At 37.4% G+C, this 19702-nt stretch overlaps 1 protein-coding gene across 3 annotated transcripts; it reads left to right on the top strand.

Moving 5' to 3' along the window:
* The first annotated feature begins 54 nt into the window (after nt 1–54).
* Nucleotides 55–13019, top strand: LOC133517775 (diacylglycerol O-acyltransferase 1). 3 transcript variants are annotated; one of them, XM_061851190.1, is made up of 13 exons: nt 56–188; nt 224–392; nt 566–694; nt 959–1087; nt 1523–1620; nt 1873–1925; nt 2007–2115; nt 2253–2402; nt 3250–3276; nt 5421–5562; nt 9838–10003; nt 10666–10938; nt 11653–13019. In XM_061851190.1, exons 2-13 carry the CDS (start codon nt 313–315, stop codon nt 11866–11868), a joined length of 1572 nt encoding a protein of 523 aa, XP_061707174.1. In that variant the 5' UTR covers nt 56–188; nt 224–312; the 3' UTR covers nt 11869–13019. The 3 variants fall into 3 exon arrangements, with proteins under 3 accessions (XP_061707175.1, XP_061707174.1, XP_061707176.1); XM_061851191.1 differs by lacking the exon at nt 3250–3276 and having other exon boundaries at nt 55–188; XM_061851192.1 differs by lacking the exon at nt 56–188 and having other exon boundaries at nt 227–489.
* The last annotated feature ends 6683 nt before the right edge of the window (nt 13020–19702 follow it).

The raw sequence follows: 19702 nt of genomic DNA, 5'->3' as shown, positions 1-19702 counted from the left end.
TTGTAGAAAATTGGTACGTTAACTTGCGCAATTTTATGCTCTGTGTGTAGATTTTGGTGTAGATTTGGTGTAGATACTTACTAGGTTTCTTTAATGTGGTAATCGTGTGATCGTAATGTCCATAGTGTCATTCCATTTATGTCAAAAATGTCAAAATAATAAACCAATCACCAATCAGATCAAGCGAGGCAATCCAGAACGTAGTGATTATATGCTCTTTGAGGCAATCGTGGATGGAATGGAATAAGGAAATATCTACCTTGCAATACTTGCATACCAATTGACCTATTTGTATGACCTTTGATAAGGCTAATGTCCATGGTATTCATATATTCATTTAAATGCCCGGCCATTCTTAATTTATTAAAGATTAAAGTAACAGGAAAACCAAGGTATTACTGCTGAACATTCTGTTGTCAGGCCGCTGGAAACATGTAGTGATCTTTATCTAAATACCCGCCTTATCATTTAAACCGGATCTTCATTACAGTGCGTTTAGTGAAAATAAAAAATAAATCGTCTTTTAGGCTCTGGACTCGGAAACCGTTTTTACCTATTTGTTAAGTTATAGAAACATAATGGCTGCAGAATCAGATGAAAAAGCTTTGCGCTATAGAAGAGCTCAAAGTGTTACTCGAGCCGAAGAGATTACAGAACAAGAAACTAAAGCAAGGAAGTCACAGCAAGATAAACCGTAAGATTTTTATTATTATTCGTTGTAATACAATTAAAAGTTCTCTTCAGTTTTATTACTTTATGTTTACCTATGGTCTTGTATATCTTATATAAAATTACTATTTTGATTTGTTTTTTGATATGAAACCTAACAATTGGTTATTGAAATATTAAATAGTTATAACACTTTTTCTTTGCTGATCCAATATCAAGTCAGTGGGATATAAGGGTTTAAAGAAAGTACTTTGTGTTTGTAAGTAAAAGTTAAAATATAAATTTCCAGGATCCATAAGCCTAGAGATTCCTTGTTCTCATGGAGCTCAGGGTTCAAGAATTTCACAGGCCTGGTGAACTGGGGGTTCCTCATGCTGTCCATTGGAGGCCTGCGCTTGTTCCTTGAAAATTTCCTGAAGTAAGTATAGCCTTCAAAAGCCTTTGGGTAGTATGGGTAGCCACACAAATACTCTGCACCATGTTTTTAAATAAAAGCCTTTCTACTTTTTGAAGCGTGTTAGAGTTAGACCAAACTAAGTTGGCAGTGATTTTGATAGCTCCATCAGTGCAAGTGTTATTTAAACATCCTAATTTCATAGAAGTTGGTCATTTAAAATAACCCTTGCGTTGTCTGGGCTATCAAAATAGCTGCCAACTTAGCTTGGTCTGACTCTAGGTGGCTAATTTTAAAAACCTGACAGAATGAATACATATTTTTGTGTAAAATGTGCTATTATTGATATTTATTTGTTAGGTATAAAAGTTCTTGATTTAGTTTAGATCATAAAATATTCTTGGCATTGAGTGTCTTATTACATATACTGGTACCTCATGTAGTTGTGTTAAATTTCAGGTATGGTTTTCGTGTGAACCCCATAGAATGGTTCATTATTCTTACTGGCCGAGATGAGGGTGCTCAAAATGAATTCCCATCAGTAGTATTAATAATTTGTAAGTATCTGTTTTTAAACTTACCGTATTTTCTGTGAATAATATATTTTCTGGGAAATTCTCAGAGTAAATAATAGGAATTAAGGGGAAGGGAAGGGGCATACATATATTTAGAAATTTTATTCTCTAGTATGCCCCCCCTTGGCGATGCTCATGATGGAAATTAGAGACTACCACTGAAATTTTTTAATAAAATGGTCAATTTGAAGTCTCATGCCCTTGTGTTAAATCACTAAGCTGTTTTTTTTTCAGTCTCTGTAGTACTCATTGTTGCAAGTCTGCTGATAGAGAAAGCCATGGCTGTGGTATGTATATTTATTTATTTAAAATTCATACTTATGGCACATAAATTTAGTCTTGCGTTACTAAATAATAAATTGTTGCAGGATATGATATCTGGAAAATTTGGAAGTATCCTACAAGTATGCTACCTGATCATATTGGTGACTTTACCTGTAGCTGTTTTACAATACAAGGGTCAAGAGTTTAGTGTTGGTAAATATATCCGATTGTTATCCAAGGGCCTACCACCAAGAAATTTCGAATTTTGTTTTTCACAGTAGGGCCTCTGATTTATAAATTGCACACATCATTAAAAATTTTAAATACATGTAATGAATTTAATGTTTCAGTCGGCAGAACAACAGTGTGTTTTATTTATTTAATATTATTCTTGAAATTATGGAGCTACGCGCACACTAACCACTGGGTCCGTAAAGGTGCGAAGGGGAAGTTTTCCAAGAACACTTTGCGGAGACAGAGTCTATCTGCACCCAATTACAGTAAGTTTATGACACTAACATGTTTTTAGGGTTCCATACCTCGAAAGGAAAAAACGGAACTCTTATAGGATCACTTTGTTGTCCGTACGTCCGTCTGTCTGTCAGTCAAGACCCTTTTCCTCAGCAACGCGTGGAGGTATCAAGCTGGAATTTATATCAAATACTCAGGTCTACTGTCCCTTGGAGTTGAGAAAAAATCAAACTTCTAAGCCTACGCAATCAAAAGATACAGCCGTTTATGCCGCAAATATCCGCAAAGGAATCAAAACCTACAGGGTGCCAAACTCAGGATCATGAAATTTGGTACGAAGCCACGTCTTATAGCACAGATAAAGGAAAAATTGCGAAAACCGTAAATTTTTAGCTACATCATATAATAATATATACCTACAGGTTTATACGGAACCCTCGGTGCGCGAGTCCGACACGCAGATGGCCAGTTTTTTTACTTTTGTGGCAGTGTCAATATTTTGGGGAGTATGGGCAGGGGCAGGTCAAGTATAAGAGTGGAAATTAATACAAACAAATTTTTCACATACGTATAAATAATGCTATGCATTGTCACTACAACTCCTTTATCAGTAATCAGCCAAATAGTTTGGCATGTACCTCATGCATGCAGGCATGAACATGTATGCAGAATCTTATGAAGGTACTGAACTATTTTCCTAAGTTTAGAAACCAAATACACACTACTTTTAATTGGTTCTTACAGCCTCTGCCTACCCTCTAGCGAACAATATGCTCGTTTGCCACCATTGTAGTATGAAAAATATATGCTATATTAGAAAGAATATCAGAATAAGCAAATGATACAGTTTTTATTACTTGTAAATTACATTTCCAGGTGAGCTCATTAACGCGGAACAAGATCGTAAGTCGATTGTTGGGATCGGATTGTTTGCACTGTATATTTTGCACATTCTTTGTTTGTTTTGTATGCTTCTTGCCAGGGCCCTTACATGTCATGCCGTTGACGGAAAAATGACGTCACGCTACGAGTGCATAGAATATGAATGGTAAAAGTGGGAAAATAATTCCCAGTCTTTTCCACTGGTAACAACATGGTGGTAACTAGTGGGAATAACCCGCAAAAACTTTCCTAAACGTCAATAGAGTAGTAATCTCAATTTGTAGTACTTATTATAAAACAATTTCCTGTATGTTAAACTACGTCATTTTTGCATTACCGGCAAGACATGTACGGGCCCTGCTTCTTGCACTTCCGCTTCAGAACTGTTCTGTTTAATAATAAACTGACGTATTTGTGTCACATTTTAGTAATAGCTGATATTCTGGTGTTTATGTCACTTAGGTATACTGTCAGCAGCAGAAACAGCTAGGCGGGCGAGGAGTTCATAATTATTTTAAAGCTATTTCATTGTTATGAGAGTCCCGCCTCACCCGCATAGATATTGCTATAAGGTGGTCTACTAATATTTTCGCATTTTATTTTTTCTTTTAGTGAGTTTTTAGGTTATTTTTTTCATTATTATCCTAATTTGTAATGTATTATGATATTTATGATTTATAAGTCACACAAATAATTACATATAGTAACTAGTCAAACCCGTTCCTTGTCGGTTCCGGTGCAAAGCTGTCCATAATTCTAACGAGATCACCACGCTATGGACAGTGTTTGCACCAGCAAGCACTATATGATAAAAAATATGTTCAAACTGAAATTTGACTAAATACCTACTTTAAAATGCTTTAACGTGAACATATCAGGTATCCACTATGAAGTAATTTCGTCCCTACATCAAAGACAAAGGAATACTTAGACGCATAAAGTGCACAATATGGTTCCCGCTTTGTAAGCTGAAGCACCTAGATGGCGTTGTAAAACAGAATTTCAGACTAATTAACGTTTATCAAAGTCCTTGCATTAACCGGCCTTTAAACCGGCTGTTATTTTATTTGTAAATAGTGACAAAAATCTTATTAACTTCAAGTTTCTGACCTCCCAAATCCCACTGGTTCATTGTCAAATAGTAGAAAAAGCATGAAGTTGTATTAACCTTATTTAATGCAAGCAAATGCAAAGCACCACCCCTTATTTAGAACGCTTTCAATGAGTATTAATAATTAGATAGGTATCTATTTAGTTTGTCAAATTGCAAACCGGCTACAATATATTAAAAAACATCTTAGTAAGTACTTGTGTAGTTCTTTGTCCATACTACAACCCATAGTCTGATGCAATGCAGGTATCATTTGTTATAAAATTTTCCAATGCTCCCAAAAATTAAAGATAAAGATAATTATGCAATATTTGGGTGTAAATGTAGAGAAAATTATTATAGTAAGTAGGTACGAGTATATTAATGGAATTTCCATAAGTAGGAAACTTAGAAAACATAGCCATTTTGTCGCACTTGTAACATTTGTGCCTAGTGCATTTAACTTTTGCAGACTCTAGCTCGTTTTTTTTGCATTATAGAAAGAAGGTAAGCGATCTTGACGTGTCTTTTTTTATTAAAAACACACTTTAGAAAAATAAATGACAGGAAATATGTAACAATCATAAATCATATACGATTATTTACATTCTTTTGTATATACGGGTCTGTCACCGGATTGAAGTATCGTGTCCCGTATTTTCCCCTCCCGTTTTTGTCCCGTATATCAATACCGCTGCAGAATACCTATATAAATGGTCAAAATCATCTGTTTAATCACTTTGTTTCCTCACCTATGTGAATTAAAGCTATGAAAATGCGTATTTGCACCCCCCTCTCCTCCTGTAAAGCCGTTACTACCCCATTGCCCCGTATCGTTCTGAAGAAATTGGCAACCCTAAATATTGACTATTCTTTTAAAGAGCTTCAAATAAATTTCAATAAAAAGACACGTCAAGATTGTTTACCTTCTAACGCTAAAAAACGAACTATACTAGCTAGTAACATTTGTGATCGCTTGGTGTGGAGTTCCATTTTATATTTTGGTTTGAGGTAGCTTGACAAACTTGACACATTAATACTTGTTTTAATAGCATGCTGACATGATGTTCAACAGAAACCATCGAGGAGGAGAAAGGCGACGCGTTCGCGGTCGCCGGGCTCGTCAGGTACCCCGACAACCTGAACCTCAAAGACCTGTTTTACTTCCTGCTCGCGCCTACCCTGTGTTATGAGTTGAATTTCCCTCGCACTACCCGGTTAGTTGTTCATCCATATGGGCGTAGTTCAGCAAAAAGGATCCATCCTCAAAATATTATTTCTCTCCATTTATATAAACTTTTCTTTTAGACAGAAACTTTAAATTGTAATGACAGATTTCTATGGGTCATTAACCCTTTCACCGCCAAAGTCGTCAACTGACGCGCTTAATATCAACCTTCGTGCATTCCGACAAGGTTCACTACGATAACGCGCCGCGCACGATAGGCGTGGCGTTCAAAGGGTTAAGTGAAAGGATCCCTCCTTTTCCCTGAATGACGTCCAGTGATACAAATGATTACTGTTATTAGCTTATTAGGATATATTTATGCACGTTTTTATTGCTGAAACCCTATTCTTTGCATGTCTATCAGCTCTTCTTCAAGTCCTTTCTAATGAGCCAAGCTGTATGTGTTTGCGTTTTTCCCGCGAAAGGGTCTAGCCGCAATCCTATAGTGAAACTGCCCCTGGCTGAAATGTATACCTTTCTTAGAAGCGTTAATTGGTCTTATTATAGGATATCATTTTACAATATTTCAAGCCTGGAATCCCCTTGGTTTGGATAAAAAAACAAAAATTAATAAAATCTTTTTTAATTTTTCTAAGCTAAACTAATGGTTAGATTTCTTTGAAATTCGGATTATACATGGCACTAATAGCAATACATTTTCAAAAAAAAAATCAAGGTTCTAACTTATTTACATAGGCCTAAAATTTTTTTTTTGTTAAATTTTTTTTTATTATTTACAAGAGGGCGACAACCTCAATTTTTAGGTATTTAATGCACAATACAATATTGTATGAAATATATTTTTTTCATAAAAATCCATCTGTGGCGACAAGATAAAAATGTCTTACTAATGCAGGCCATTCGTCTTACGACCATTAATCATAAAATATAGATACATTCTCGGCATATGTCTAAGAAGGTATATAGATGCTTCATAAAGTATGATGGCGAAAAGAGGGGAGTAGAAGCAATCGATCAATATTGTTGTGAATGTGCGAATGGGTAAAGAACAGTAGGTTGTTGTTCACATGTAGCGGCAATTATATATTACTTGTCGTATGGCAGGTTTTTATCCAGAATTCCGCGGCCTAGCCATAAACTCTGTGCACTGTTCAAGACCGAAGGTATAAATGTTGGCATTAATACAGACAGTGACGAGGATGAGTAATTATGTGTTATGTTAAGGTGTAAATTGTAGGATTTTAATAAAATGTGCTTTACTTTTTTAGTTTCTTTTGATACGTAATATTTTTTTAAGGCAGTATTGCGTATGTCATAATAGATCTCAGCTTCGCTTCGGCCGATACTTACATGTGTTCTGAGACATTTCTTATTTTATTGGCCTCGGTATGTAATCTACCATTGCTGTACGTAAACAACTACTACGTAAACATTCCTATTATGAAATACGCAATACTGCATTAAAAAATATATACTTAGTGTAAACATTTCTTCTGCTCGACTAGCTGCTGCTCGTTAATACCTACTAAATGGTTGTAAAGGCGGAAGTACCAATGTACTATGTATGTATGTAGTTGGCCCAATGTGTAACCTACAGAAGCCTTAAGTCGAATGGCCTGCATTAGTAAGACATTTTTACCTTGTTGCCACAAATGGATTTTTATGAAAAAAATATATTTCATACAATATTGTATTGTGCATTAAATACCTAAAAATTGAGGTGGTCGCCCTCTTGTAAATAATAAAAAAAAAAATTTAAACAAACAAAAAATATTTTTTTAGGCCTTTGTAAATAAGTTAGAACCTTGATTTTTTTTTTGAAAATGTATTGCTATTAGTGCCATGTATAATCCGAATTTCAAAGAAATCTAACCATTAGTTTAGCTTAGAAAAATTAAAAAAGATTTTATATATTTTTGTCGTTTTATCCAAACCAAGGGGATTCCAGGCTTGAAATATTGTAAAATGATATCTTATAACAAGACCAATTAACGCTTCTAAGAAAGGTATACATTTCAGCCAGGGGCAGTTTCACTATAGGATTGCGGCTAGACCCTTTATTTAGTTTACTTTTGACTGCATCAGATCTAATCTAATTCAATGCGATCTAATCTACTAATTCTAGAGCGGTCTTGTTAAAGATGCAAGGTGCTTTTTAAAATCCGTTAAGAGAAGAAGCATAATAATAATAAGAGGATATGTTGACCACCTGATAAGTACCTACTGCACGTCACGGCTAGTTGCGGTTGCTATAAAACGTACCGCTGTGTTGGAGCCATTTGGGGCAAGTTAAATGTCGACCTAATTGACACTGATATCCTTAAGTGGCTCGAGTTTGTAATTATATCCTTGCTTAGTTTGTAATAGGAATAGGTTACGTTGGACGCTCCGTTTCTAGGTAGCGCATTTTACTCAAAAATAATGCGGTGTAAATGCTTTATATTATTAATAAAATTGTACCTAGTTGGTTACTAAGTCTTGTTATCAGAGTTTTCACGGAATTAAAGAAAATAGGTAGCGATTTTAAATTGTTCTTGTATACAGTTGTAAAGCTTATTTATAAGTGATAAGCTTATAATACAACCTATAAACATTGTTGTTCTGGTTTTGCAGAATTCCTTATAGCACTTGGAAAAATGGCGCAAAAAACACGTTAAAAGTACGCTCCCTGTTCATGTCGTATATAAATGCTGTTTGGTTCTAATCATAGTATCAGCTTTGCATAATCGATAGCTTGATTTTTCATCTTTAATTTTATATGTAGTTTACGTGGGTTTACTAGGGTGGGTTTTCTTTGATTAAATACATAGTCTACAGAGTTTTCCAAGCCTGCTTCCTGCACAATTGTCTAAATCTATACGTTTTCGTATGTAACTCAAAAATATGCAATGTTTGGAGATGAATATCTTAGGTATAAACTAGTAAAAATAATAAATGGTAGTCGCAAAATTTGCAGCAAAACACCTCATTAACAATTGAACCTTCTCGTAAAGTTGCAAGATTGCATTGGACACAATTTTGATAAATTGCAACAATTTTCATAAAATGACCGCGTGTTTACGTCTTCAGGCAATCTGGACCTTTCCAAGGATTCCCATAAATTTTCCATCTGAATTTTATATTATTATATCATGTTTTGTAATTCCGGATAGATGCCCCACTTTTTGAAATAGCTTTATAACTCAATAATTCATCGTGTTATAGGAATGTGTCCTATACGTATGATAACAATGGTTCTTAATCCATTATTTTACTGTACTTGTTTCGTTATAAGTCGTATAGATATAGTATAAATCGTACTTTTTTTGACCTCTTAAAAATGGGATATGTGCCCACCGTGGCGGATAGACGACTCGTCGCAAAAATGGGATATGTGCCCACCGTGGCGGATAGACGACTCGACGCAAAAATGGGCCAGAGGATAGATGCCCTTTGAAATCAAACACGCAAAATTAAAAGTTATCAATCTTTTATATTCATCATTTGAAAAAGTTGTAGTGTTCCAGACGGTTATTCCACAAGTTCTCTTATATTTATGAGTCATTTTGCCCCTCTGAAACATAATAATTATTTGAAACAGGTTAAGGATAGATACCCTTTTCAATAAATCACAAAGTGGCAATAAAATAAAAATTAAATATATTAATCCGTGCAGCCTAAGCTTCAGTGCACCCAAATCAATTAATAAAAGACAGGAATTATAAGCCAATAAGGAATTAAAAGTTATTCGATCACAAATACTTACCACTGGACGAAACGCGTGCGTTTGCGCTTATGTTTACCTACAGTGGCACTGAGGCTTGCTGGGGGAGCGCTTTCTATTATGTAGCGGAGATTTACTCCCACTGTTCAGCTACTAGTAGAAATTAAAATCGAGGCATCTATCCCACTGGGGCATCTATCCTGGAATTACTCTAATCAGTTGAAAACCTAGTAGGTAACATAACTTAGTGACCGATTAGGTAGGTAACGGGTCACAATTTATAGTTAAACTCTGTTAAATATAACCATGAATCATGTAGGCAAATGCTTGATCTACCTATTGTGAATGATGAATTATGTTTATTACCATTATTTTAATACAGCCACATCGGCACAAAAGGCTTTAAAGGATACTTTTTTTTTTAAATTAAGATCTAATTTCCAAAAACATGAATCATCAAATTTAAGAGATGTGGCCGTATTTCAGGCACCATACGAAATGATTTACATATAATATGGATTTGTATAAATGATCATGGTAATATTTATAGTCTTATTATTAAGATAATAATTTTCTGAATACCAAAAATGTATGTTCCAGAATTCGCAAGCGCTTCCTAATCAAACGTCTACTCGAGGTGGTGTTCGGCGTGAATTTGGTGCTGGCGTTATTCCAGCAGTGGATGATCCCGTCCGTCACCAACTCCATCGACACCTTCTCCAAGATGGACTACCTGAAGATGTTGGAGAGACTGTTGAAGCTAGCTGTAAGTAAACTGCGGATCGAACGTCTGCTGGAGGTCGTCTTCTGGGTGAGCTTGGTGCTGGCGATTTTCCAGCAGTGGATGATCCCGTGCGTCCCCAATTCCATCGTTACCTCCAGGATGGAATACCTGATGATGTTGGAGAGATTGCTGAAGCTCGCAGTAAGTAAACTGCAGAAAAAAAATATCTGCTGCAGGTGTTCGGCGTGAACCTGGTGCTCCGTGAATCCAGCAGTGGCCGACCGTCACGAAATCCTTAAACACTTTCTCCATAATGAATGACATTTAACCAAGAGTTAATTTTGGGAATATTGGGATCATTTCGGTCTTGCAAATCGGTTATACGAGTATACTTTAATGTAGGTACATACAATACTTAAGATAGAATAAGTTACAGTTACACATTAGGTAGTAGATACCGTCAACGCCCTAACCTAAGTATCCACATTTCTACACAGCTAGTATGGCGACGTGGGTACTTATGTTAGGCCACTTTTTTCTGTCCTTTTTCTACTGATATAATATTAAAAGCTTTTTATGCTGGTGGCTCTACTTAATACAATTCTGCGACCCAACATGCCACCAAGGAAATGTTCCGTAGATAAGCACGAATAAGAAGATTAATTGCTAAGATAGATACTAATCGCAACGTTTTTTCTTTACAGGTACCAAACCATCTCATGTGGCTGTGCTTCTTCTACCTGACCTTCCACTCGTTCCTGAACCTAATGGGCGAGCTACTGCACTTCGCCGACCGGCACTTCTACGGCGACTGGTGGAACGCGAACAACATCGGCACGTTCTGGCGCACGTGGAACCTGCCCGTGCACAAGTGGGCCGTGCGACACGTCTACATTCCTATAACTGAGATGGGCTACAGCAAAACTACCGCCAGCGCTGCTGTGTTCCTTATCTCAGCGTTGTTCCATGAGTATTTGGTTAGTTTGTGATTACTATAGCTAAGAAAATGCTACTGGAAAATAAATCGGCGTTTTTAAAACTGGTTAATTTCAAAACCATGGCTAGTGCTGTTCTGTTTTTAAGCGCCTACTTACTCATCATCATCATCAAGGTTTTTACGGTCCAGTGTCGCGTGTTGCCCTGACCTCAGTCCGCGCGCAATAAAATTTGGTACTTAGCGAACCATAGGTAGTTTTTGCTAGACTGTCGTAAACAGGGATGTTGATTGTATTTCAAATAAATAATTTCATAGCATACATAAAATTAAGCACCAGAACATAGAGATACGTCAGCAGAAGTTATTATTTGACACAATTTATATTTCATAAATCGTATAGAACTATAAAGAGTATCAATTTTGTATAAATTCCATAGTGTCGAATCATTTCACAGATCGAAAAAAGAAACTGATTTCACTAGTAGTCAATTACCTTATTAGCAAGCTCCGAAGGCACGTTTCCGACCGCGTAGTAGGCGCTTAATCGGACTTCCTTCACGAGCACTTGGTTACATTGATTCCAGAACTTGTAGCACACTTGGCTTTTCACTGGTTTCACATAGCAGGGACGTTACGTTTTTAAAGGAGGTATAATGAAAAATGATCTGTGGTCATAGCCTTATCAACATGATCTTACGCTCGAGATGGACTATCCATACTTGTAATATTGGCTTACCCCAATGTGTTTGTGCAGGTGAGCGTCCCCCTGCAGATGTACCGCGTGTGGGCGTTCCTGGGCATGATGGCGCAGCCGCCGCTGTCGGTGATCTCGCGCTTCGCGGAGCTGCGCCTCGGGCCGCGCTACGGCAACCTGCTCGTGTGGAGCTCCATCATCCTCGGCCAGCCGCTCGCCATCATGATGTACTACCACGACTACGCGCTCCAGCACTTTAAACCGCAGGCACACTGAATACTTGAATCCTGTATACGTAATATTAGCGACAGTCACTAGTTCATTGAAATCAATAGTTCAAATATCCGGTATTTTAGTATTAGATACTATATGTAAGCTTGTTAATGAGTGTAATGATCGTATAATTTTTAAATTCCACTTAGTACAAAATGGTTCAAATATTTAGTTGTGGATAATAGTTAATATAATTATAGAGAAAGTATCAATCAAATAATTCCTTACAATATATTTTACACACCTTGCGATATATTTATTAGACAAAACGTAAATAAGCGAAATTTTATGAAACAATTTGCCAAATTTGGCGCCAAATATTTTTATTAGTAGCCAAATTATTAATCATTTTATACATATATTTTTTATATTAATGTGTGCTAGATAATAATATTCCTAAAAACAACAGAAGCTCGATTGAAGTGCCATTCCTGGTGTTGATAAATTAATTATAATCTTATGAGGGTTTTTGGGGTTAGGTGGAGGGTACTGGGTACTTGCTTTATAATGTGCTAGTTATTATATTATACTTGTTAACTTTATTGAGGCATTTGGGTGTTAATGTATAAGACTGAGGCTTCACATCGCGCTTTGTGCCTTATTATATTTGCGCTTGTGATAAAACATGCTATATTTTAATATAATTCATGACAATATTTTATATATTGATAGTTCAAAGAGTTATTTATGAATAAGTATAATATTTTTGTATATTAATTATTGATTTTTAATTATGGGTATAAAAATTCACTTGAGATTATTATTAAACGTAGGTTAGGAGTTAATTGTTCTACATGAAAATATTTTTATAAACTTAAAGATGCCTGATATTTTGTATTGCATTTAAATATGTTATTATTTATTGAAGATCGTACATTTTTACATTTAGAACCACATATTTTTAATTCGTTATATACATTATATCATATATATACTTACTAGGTAAGTACATATATTGTTATCCTTTTTAAGTAGCACTTAAATTTTAAAGGAAAAAAGAAAGTTGAAATGCTTTAATATTTTCTAGAATGCTTGAAAATATTTGCATGAAAATTACTAATCAGTGCATAAAAATGTGAATGAAGTTAAATATTGATGTATTTTTTTATTTTTACTACTAAAACTTTATAAATAGATCCTGTTTTAACTTAAAATGCGTTTTAATAAACAGCCTATTCTCTCGGATCTGGATCCACTATTGCAAAGGCGTATTGTAGTGTAAAGGACAGTAGGTATAAACACCTATCGTGAAATAAAACCTCTCATATCATTCCAAAAGGATCTCAATACAATCCCAAAAATAAACTTGGTCTAAACAAAATTACTTTATAGACATTATTTAAAAAAATCCTTTACCACCTCTATCGTTGACATAATTGACTACATTTATGTAAGTAGTTAACATTAGTAAAGATGGAGGTGATTTCGAAGGTAAGAAGAAAATACCATCCTTGGCGCTCATTGCAACTAGCGATCAAAAGGCTATGATAAAGACCTTCAAAATATTGAAAATGAAAAGCGCAATCAAAATTTTCTTTACGACAAGGGCAACTTCCAGACATAGACGGTAGTAGTTATAGTGCGATTTGATTCCGCCATTGAGGTATAGATATAGTACCTACTAGAGTCGGCATCTGTAACAAAATGTTTCCGCACTTCAATGAACTGGCGACTGTCGAGATGTTCAACTGGCGAGATGTCGCATGAAACGAAAATTAAATGCCTTTGTGCGTTATGAAAATGTATTCTAATAATATCAAGAACAATGAAGCAATGTTAATAGCAATCCACTACGAAAGACTCTTGTTTTAAGGTAATTTAATAATATCAAGAACCATAATAAAAGCAATGTAATAGCAATCCATTACAAAAAACTCTTAAGGTAATTTAGATTATTTTGTAACTTCACTTTAAACACTCGTGGTGGTACGCCTTTTTCTTTGGAGCATAGATTACATGTCGCAAATGTATATACGAGTATTACGTATTATTTTTATTTTTTGTTACATGCGTGGCATATTACCAGTAGTCGGAGACCTACTAAATGCAAAAAAGTGCCGGCGCTTCATTGAGGTACGGAAACATTTTATTAGAGATAGTACTATATATACCTCAATGGATGTCAAGGTCAAATAAGGAACGCTCAGTTGAAAGCCAGGCAAGTTAGTTATGCTCACATGAAAGAGTTCTAGGTCAGACTGACACCCAAGTCACAGAAGACGAGGCTAACGTAGCTTTGTACACAAAGATGAACAAAGGTAAAAAGAAGAACAATTACAAAGAGAATCAGAAGCTGCAACTAACTTACACTAGTCTATTACTATCTTGTATACCAAATTGAAAGCAATCATTTCATTATTTTAAAACCTTTTCTACATAATATTAGGTCTACATGGGTGGTTTACAAGTCAATATGTTGTTTGGTATCTTGTAAACGAAAAACTGTTATAAATTACAAGCTGGTTACAAGAAATCAAACAAAAAAATTACTTGTAAACCGCCCAAGTAGACCTAACAATTATGTAGGACGAAAGTGTTAGACCGCGAGCCAGGAACAATTTCCATGACCAATCGCCTCCCGGCTGAAAACTCGTGTAGTGGTTAACGGCTAGGTATGATGAACCCTCGTGAACGGCAGCTGCCGCTCCGTTGGTAGTTTGAGGAATGGCAGCCACCGAAACACGTAAAACATAAAAAAAATTGTCATCGCCTCCCGTTTGATATTTTTCAAATGATAGTTCAGATGCTGTTGTTAGTTAAAAAAATCGTCCGCCGGCGCCGGTTATATCGGCTGACGGTTTCTTTTAGTTTAAAACAGCATCTAAACATCATCTGACAAAGTATCAGCCGGGAGGCGATGACTGATGAAATATGCATACGGATGCATATCGAGGGCTTCATGCTAAAGGGGCGTATAAGCAAGAACCCTACTTTTCAGGAGACACAAAAAACTGAATAACTTTTGTTACAATGTACCGATTGTTCTACAATTTTGCATAGAGTATTTAAATTACTATCTTTTTCATGTGTCATGCCTAGTTTCGTTCTACTTATTCTAAAAAGCAGTAATTATGTAGTTACGCCTCTTTACCACGACAATAATTTCCGACATTTAGGTTGAAATTTTTTGAAAAATACTTGAGATTTATGGTCGTATAATTCATATTTTTTTTCTATTCGATAATTTAATCATGAAAGGTGGAAATACTGTTAATAATTCGAAATACTTTAATTTTACAGTAATTTAGTCATCATTGTGTAGTTTCTTCTATTTTTTCTGATTTTTATACGCCCGTCTGGGCTGACGAATCTATCGTGTAAGTATCCTTTATTTGTGGTCGTATAATAGGGCGCCAAGTTATATTGTGAGTAAATGTTCATAAGTTCATCTAGATTTTACCATTAAAATGATTCCTGATGGTTTTGATAGTGTCACAACTGTCCACGAGATTAAGCAATGTCGACTCGAGCTGGTTACCGATTGGGTAAGTAACTGTTTTGAATAGCCACTTTGAGCATTTCAGTGTTTCAATAGCCTCCGTGGTCTAGTGGTTAGAGCGGTTGTCTCTCGATTCGGAGGTTCTGGGTTCTAGTCCCGGTGGGGACACTGTCAAGCAAAAGTCGCTTTGTGAGACTATTCCCGGTTTAGCTAGGACATTGCAGGCTGAATCACCTGATTGTCCGAAAAGTAAGATGATTCTGTGCTTCGGAAGGCACGGTGTAAAGTCGTTGGTGATAATAGAGGGAAAAATCGAAGGGAAAAGAAGCAGAGGGAAAAGAAAAACTACATGGATGGATAACCTTAGGAGTTGGACGGAAATGGACGCTGCCTCGCTGGGCAGAAAGACTGCAAATAGAGAAGAGTTCCGGACTGTGGTAGCCGACATCCGTTGAGGATATGGTACCTGAAGAAGAAGAAGAAGAATCTTACAACCCACACGATAAGAAGAAGTGTTTCAAAAGACAATCACGCCGCTTACTCGGATTTTTGCCTATAATAGCAGTCGTTTAGCCGTTCGGTGGGAGTTAGCGTTAAAACGTGTGGGCTTACTTAAGAAAACCGACTTAACTGAATTCCAATAAGATCATTTTTACTATTTGTGATAGTATTAGGTAAATGGTAGTCACTCAAAAGTCGAGTAGTACAGAACGATTTTACAGAAAAGAATTGAAATCGGTAGTAAAGGATGCATAGAAATTGCTAAGACAACACAATGACAGCTTTACTAAAAAAAGCAGTCAAGAAACAATCAAACGATTAAATTTAGAGTGCTTAACTAGAACAAAAGGTTAAAACGTATCAAAACTTGTATTTATACAATAAACATTACTCCTTCTTTAATGGTACCACTGGTAACAAAATTATAACTATCTTAAACAATAAAATATTATTCAAAACTTCTAAACAAATAAATACGACATCATTTATCGTCATTTCATAAAAAGAAACAATATTAAACCTTCTCTACTAATAAACCTAAAAGTAATTTAGCTTACAACTTAACCCACTTACGTCTCCATCAAATTATAACAGAGGAATGTTACACTTAAGAATTACAACCACCCCGACGGAGGACGAGTGGCTACAGACATATGAGGTAATCAGCCCGCAGCACACGCAGTGGGCCTTAAACAGCTTTGACTCATTCAAATCTCCAGGAATGGATGGGATCTTCCCTGCGCTTCTTAAATGGGGCGGGAAGCATCTCACTCTGAAGGTGACCATCGTTCTGCGCGCCTGTCTGGCTCATAGGTACGTGCCGAAGCAATGGAGGGAGGTCTTGACCTTATCTTCATACCGAAACCAGGTAAAAGCGACTACTCGACCCCAAATCCTTCAGGCCCATCAGCCTGACCTCTTTCATGTTGAAATAGAGAGGTTGTGTGACAGGTACCTTAGAGAGAGGGTGCTAATTCATGTGCCCTTGCATCCAAACTAACATGCCTACAAACCTGGCAAATCTACAGAATCAGCACTTCATGCATGTAAGTAAAATTGAGGTGGCGATCAAAAACAGATCCATGTGCTTAGGAACCTTCATAGATATAGAAGGGGCTTTCGACAGGCTGAACCTGGTCAGCAGCATTACAGCAGCACTGGTAAGACATGGCGCGAATGCAGTTATGACAGAATGGATAAACAACATGTTGAGCCAATGAACCATCAAACTCGGGACGGGCGAAACACAGCAGGCATTAATAGCAAAAGGATGCCCCCAAGGAGGAGTCCTATCGCCACTACTACTATAGAACCTTGTGGTGAATGACCTGATCATCACACTAAACAATAATCACTATTACACAATCGGCGATGCTGACGACATAGTTATACTGACGAGCGGCAATCATGCAACTGCAAATGATTGTAACAACGAACTCTCAGTCAATCCTAACAAAACTGAGCTGGTTATGTTCACCAACAAACGCAACTTGGGAAACTTCCCCCGTCCCAAACTGTTCGACACTGAACTCCAACTATCTGCTGAGGTAAAGTATTAAGGGGTAATACTTGACAGCAATTTGAATTGAAGCAATCACCTAAACGGCAAAATTGACAAAGCCACAGTCGTATTCTGGCAATGTCGTAAAATGGTGGGTAGAACCTAGGGGCTAACCCCACAGATAACTCTATGGCTTTACCAGGCAGCCATACGACCAATAATAAGCTAAGGTAGTTTGGTGGCCACGCACCAAACTATCCATAGTTGAAGCTAAACTACAACGACTCCAGAGGTTGGCCTATATGGCGACCACGGGCTGCATGAGGACAATACAAACCACGGCCCTGGAAGCCTTACTGGGCCTGCCGCCGCTGCACCTCTTTATACAACAGGAAGCGCTAGGCTACGGCGGTACGTCTCAAAAAATCTAATCTCTGGAGACCACCTAAATACCACACACCGAGATCCTCTACGAGGCGATAGGTAAGGAACCGCTAATCGAAGCGGTGACTGACAGGATACCCAGACAATTCGTCTTCGACAAGAAATACAAGATACAGTTACACGAAGAACCTCGTGAAGGGCTCAACCCAAGAGAGCTGAGAATCTTCACGGATGGAACAAAGACAAGGTCAGGCAATGGCGCTGGAGTATTCTCAGAGGACCTAAATATACATATCTCAACACCACTAGGTGCCCACAACACAGTCTTCCAGGCATAATATATGGGCATCATAATGGCAGCACACGCAATCGCCTCAAGGAAAGTATTGGACTACCCCATCCCCATTGGTCAGTACTACAAGCTCTGCAAACTACTTAATACTTTGACCTCAGGGCTAATCTACGAATGCCACAAAGCTCTGTCAGAGGTGAGCACCACCACCAGCGTAACTCTGCAGTGGATCAATGCGAATGGAACGATGCGGCCGACATATTGGCGAGAGGAGGTTCGGAACTGAGGGTGGCAGGACCGGAGCCAATTATACCTCTGCCTTATGCCTGGCTCCGGAACATGCTGCGACACAACACCAAGGTAAAACACCAACAGTACTGGTCTAACCTGGGCACGTGCAGGCAGGCGAAGGAAGCCCTCCCGACAATCGACCCCGGTTTGTCGAGGAGGCTGAGACAGCTGAAGAGGCCACAGCTCCGGCTTTTGACTGGGGCCATAACCGGCCCCGCCCCACTAGACAAACACCTACTAACCCTACGTGCTACAGATAGCCCCATCTGCAGAGCGTACATGGAGGCAGAAGAGACAGCCGCCCACGTCATTCTTAAATGACCAGAGCAGAGCCATCAGCATCAGAGCGCTCCACTTCATTGTTATTATTCGCACTAGATGCACACCATTCTGTAATGCACTAGACACTGACTGAGCTGAGAGACAGGCGGTCCTAGTGCGCTTACCCGCTTGACAGAAAGGGATAGCAAAATGCGGCAATCAAGGACGCTGTCGCGCTTCAAATAATGCCGCGCCCCTTTGGCCCGGCATTATTTGAAGGCCAACATAATTTTTGTACGGTCGTATGTTCATACGCCTCTTTGCCGCGACGCACTTTGAGGATAGTTGGTAAAAGTTTATGGTCGTATGTATGTACGCCTATATAGCGTGACACTATTTCGTGGTTCGCACTGTCACGTGAGAGAAGTATGTACGTACGCCTTTATACTCCGATGAATATTGGGGACTGAATGAAAATATCACTTATACGCCTTCAGTACGCCTTTTTGGAACGACATTAAATGATGACTGTCAGTTATACGCCAAATGATTTTTTAATTATTTAATTAACTAATTGTTATGATAAAATTATGAAAAAAATTGTGCTTACGTATTGTTACAAGACAAATACGATGCCGTTAAAAACGAAAAATGGCATTTTTGCGTATACGCCCCTTTGGCCTGAAGCCCTCGATATGTAGATAAATGTGCACGCAAACATACATAGATTCGGATGCAAATCAGAGATAGCGCTTTGAAATAAGTTTCCAAAAAATGCTTCAGACGGCTCTCTTTACCTTATAGTACCTGGGCGACCGAGCTTTGCTCGGTTATAACTATTTATTGTAATATGGTAGTGTATAGGTGATAATCTTAACTACATTTTTTCACTAAATTAAACTTGTCTAAAACAATAAAAATTAAAAAAAAATATATACCTAAACTTGAACATTTAAAAAAAAAAACAAAAGTTAGTTACCGGGCGAGATTCGAACCCGTATCACTCGTTTAGCAGTCTGCGTCTTAACCCGCTGGACCAGACAGTGGCCGGCAACACGAAATTAGCGACCATATTCTGCGTCGAAAGAAAAACGCATGAAAACTCGAAAACACGCGTTTTCCCAAACATAAGACTAATCTAGATAGATTGTATACCCCAAAAACCCCC

This window comes from Cydia pomonella, chromosome 5 (assembly GCF_033807575.1).
Source record: "Cydia pomonella isolate Wapato2018A chromosome 5, ilCydPomo1, whole genome shotgun sequence".
NCBI classification, from domain to species: Eukaryota; Metazoa; Arthropoda; class Insecta; order Lepidoptera; family Tortricidae; genus Cydia; species Cydia pomonella.
Note: the sequence above shows the minus strand (reverse complement) of the source record. Positions and strands in the feature narration are given on the sequence as shown.

Bases quoted from the DNA above. Each gene is read 5' to 3' on its own strand.
- LOC133517775 (XM_061851190.1), top strand. From the start codon at position 313: ATGTCCATGGTATTCATATATTCATTTAAATGCCCGGCCATTCTTAAT. The intron at 695-958 runs GTAAGATTTTTA...ATAAATTTCCAG, and splicing joins AAGTCACAGCAAGATAAACC to GATCCATAAGCCTAGAGATT. The intron at 1,088-1,522 runs GTAAGTATAGCC...GTTAAATTTCAG, and splicing joins TTCCTTGAAAATTTCCTGAA to GTATGGTTTTCGTGTGAACC.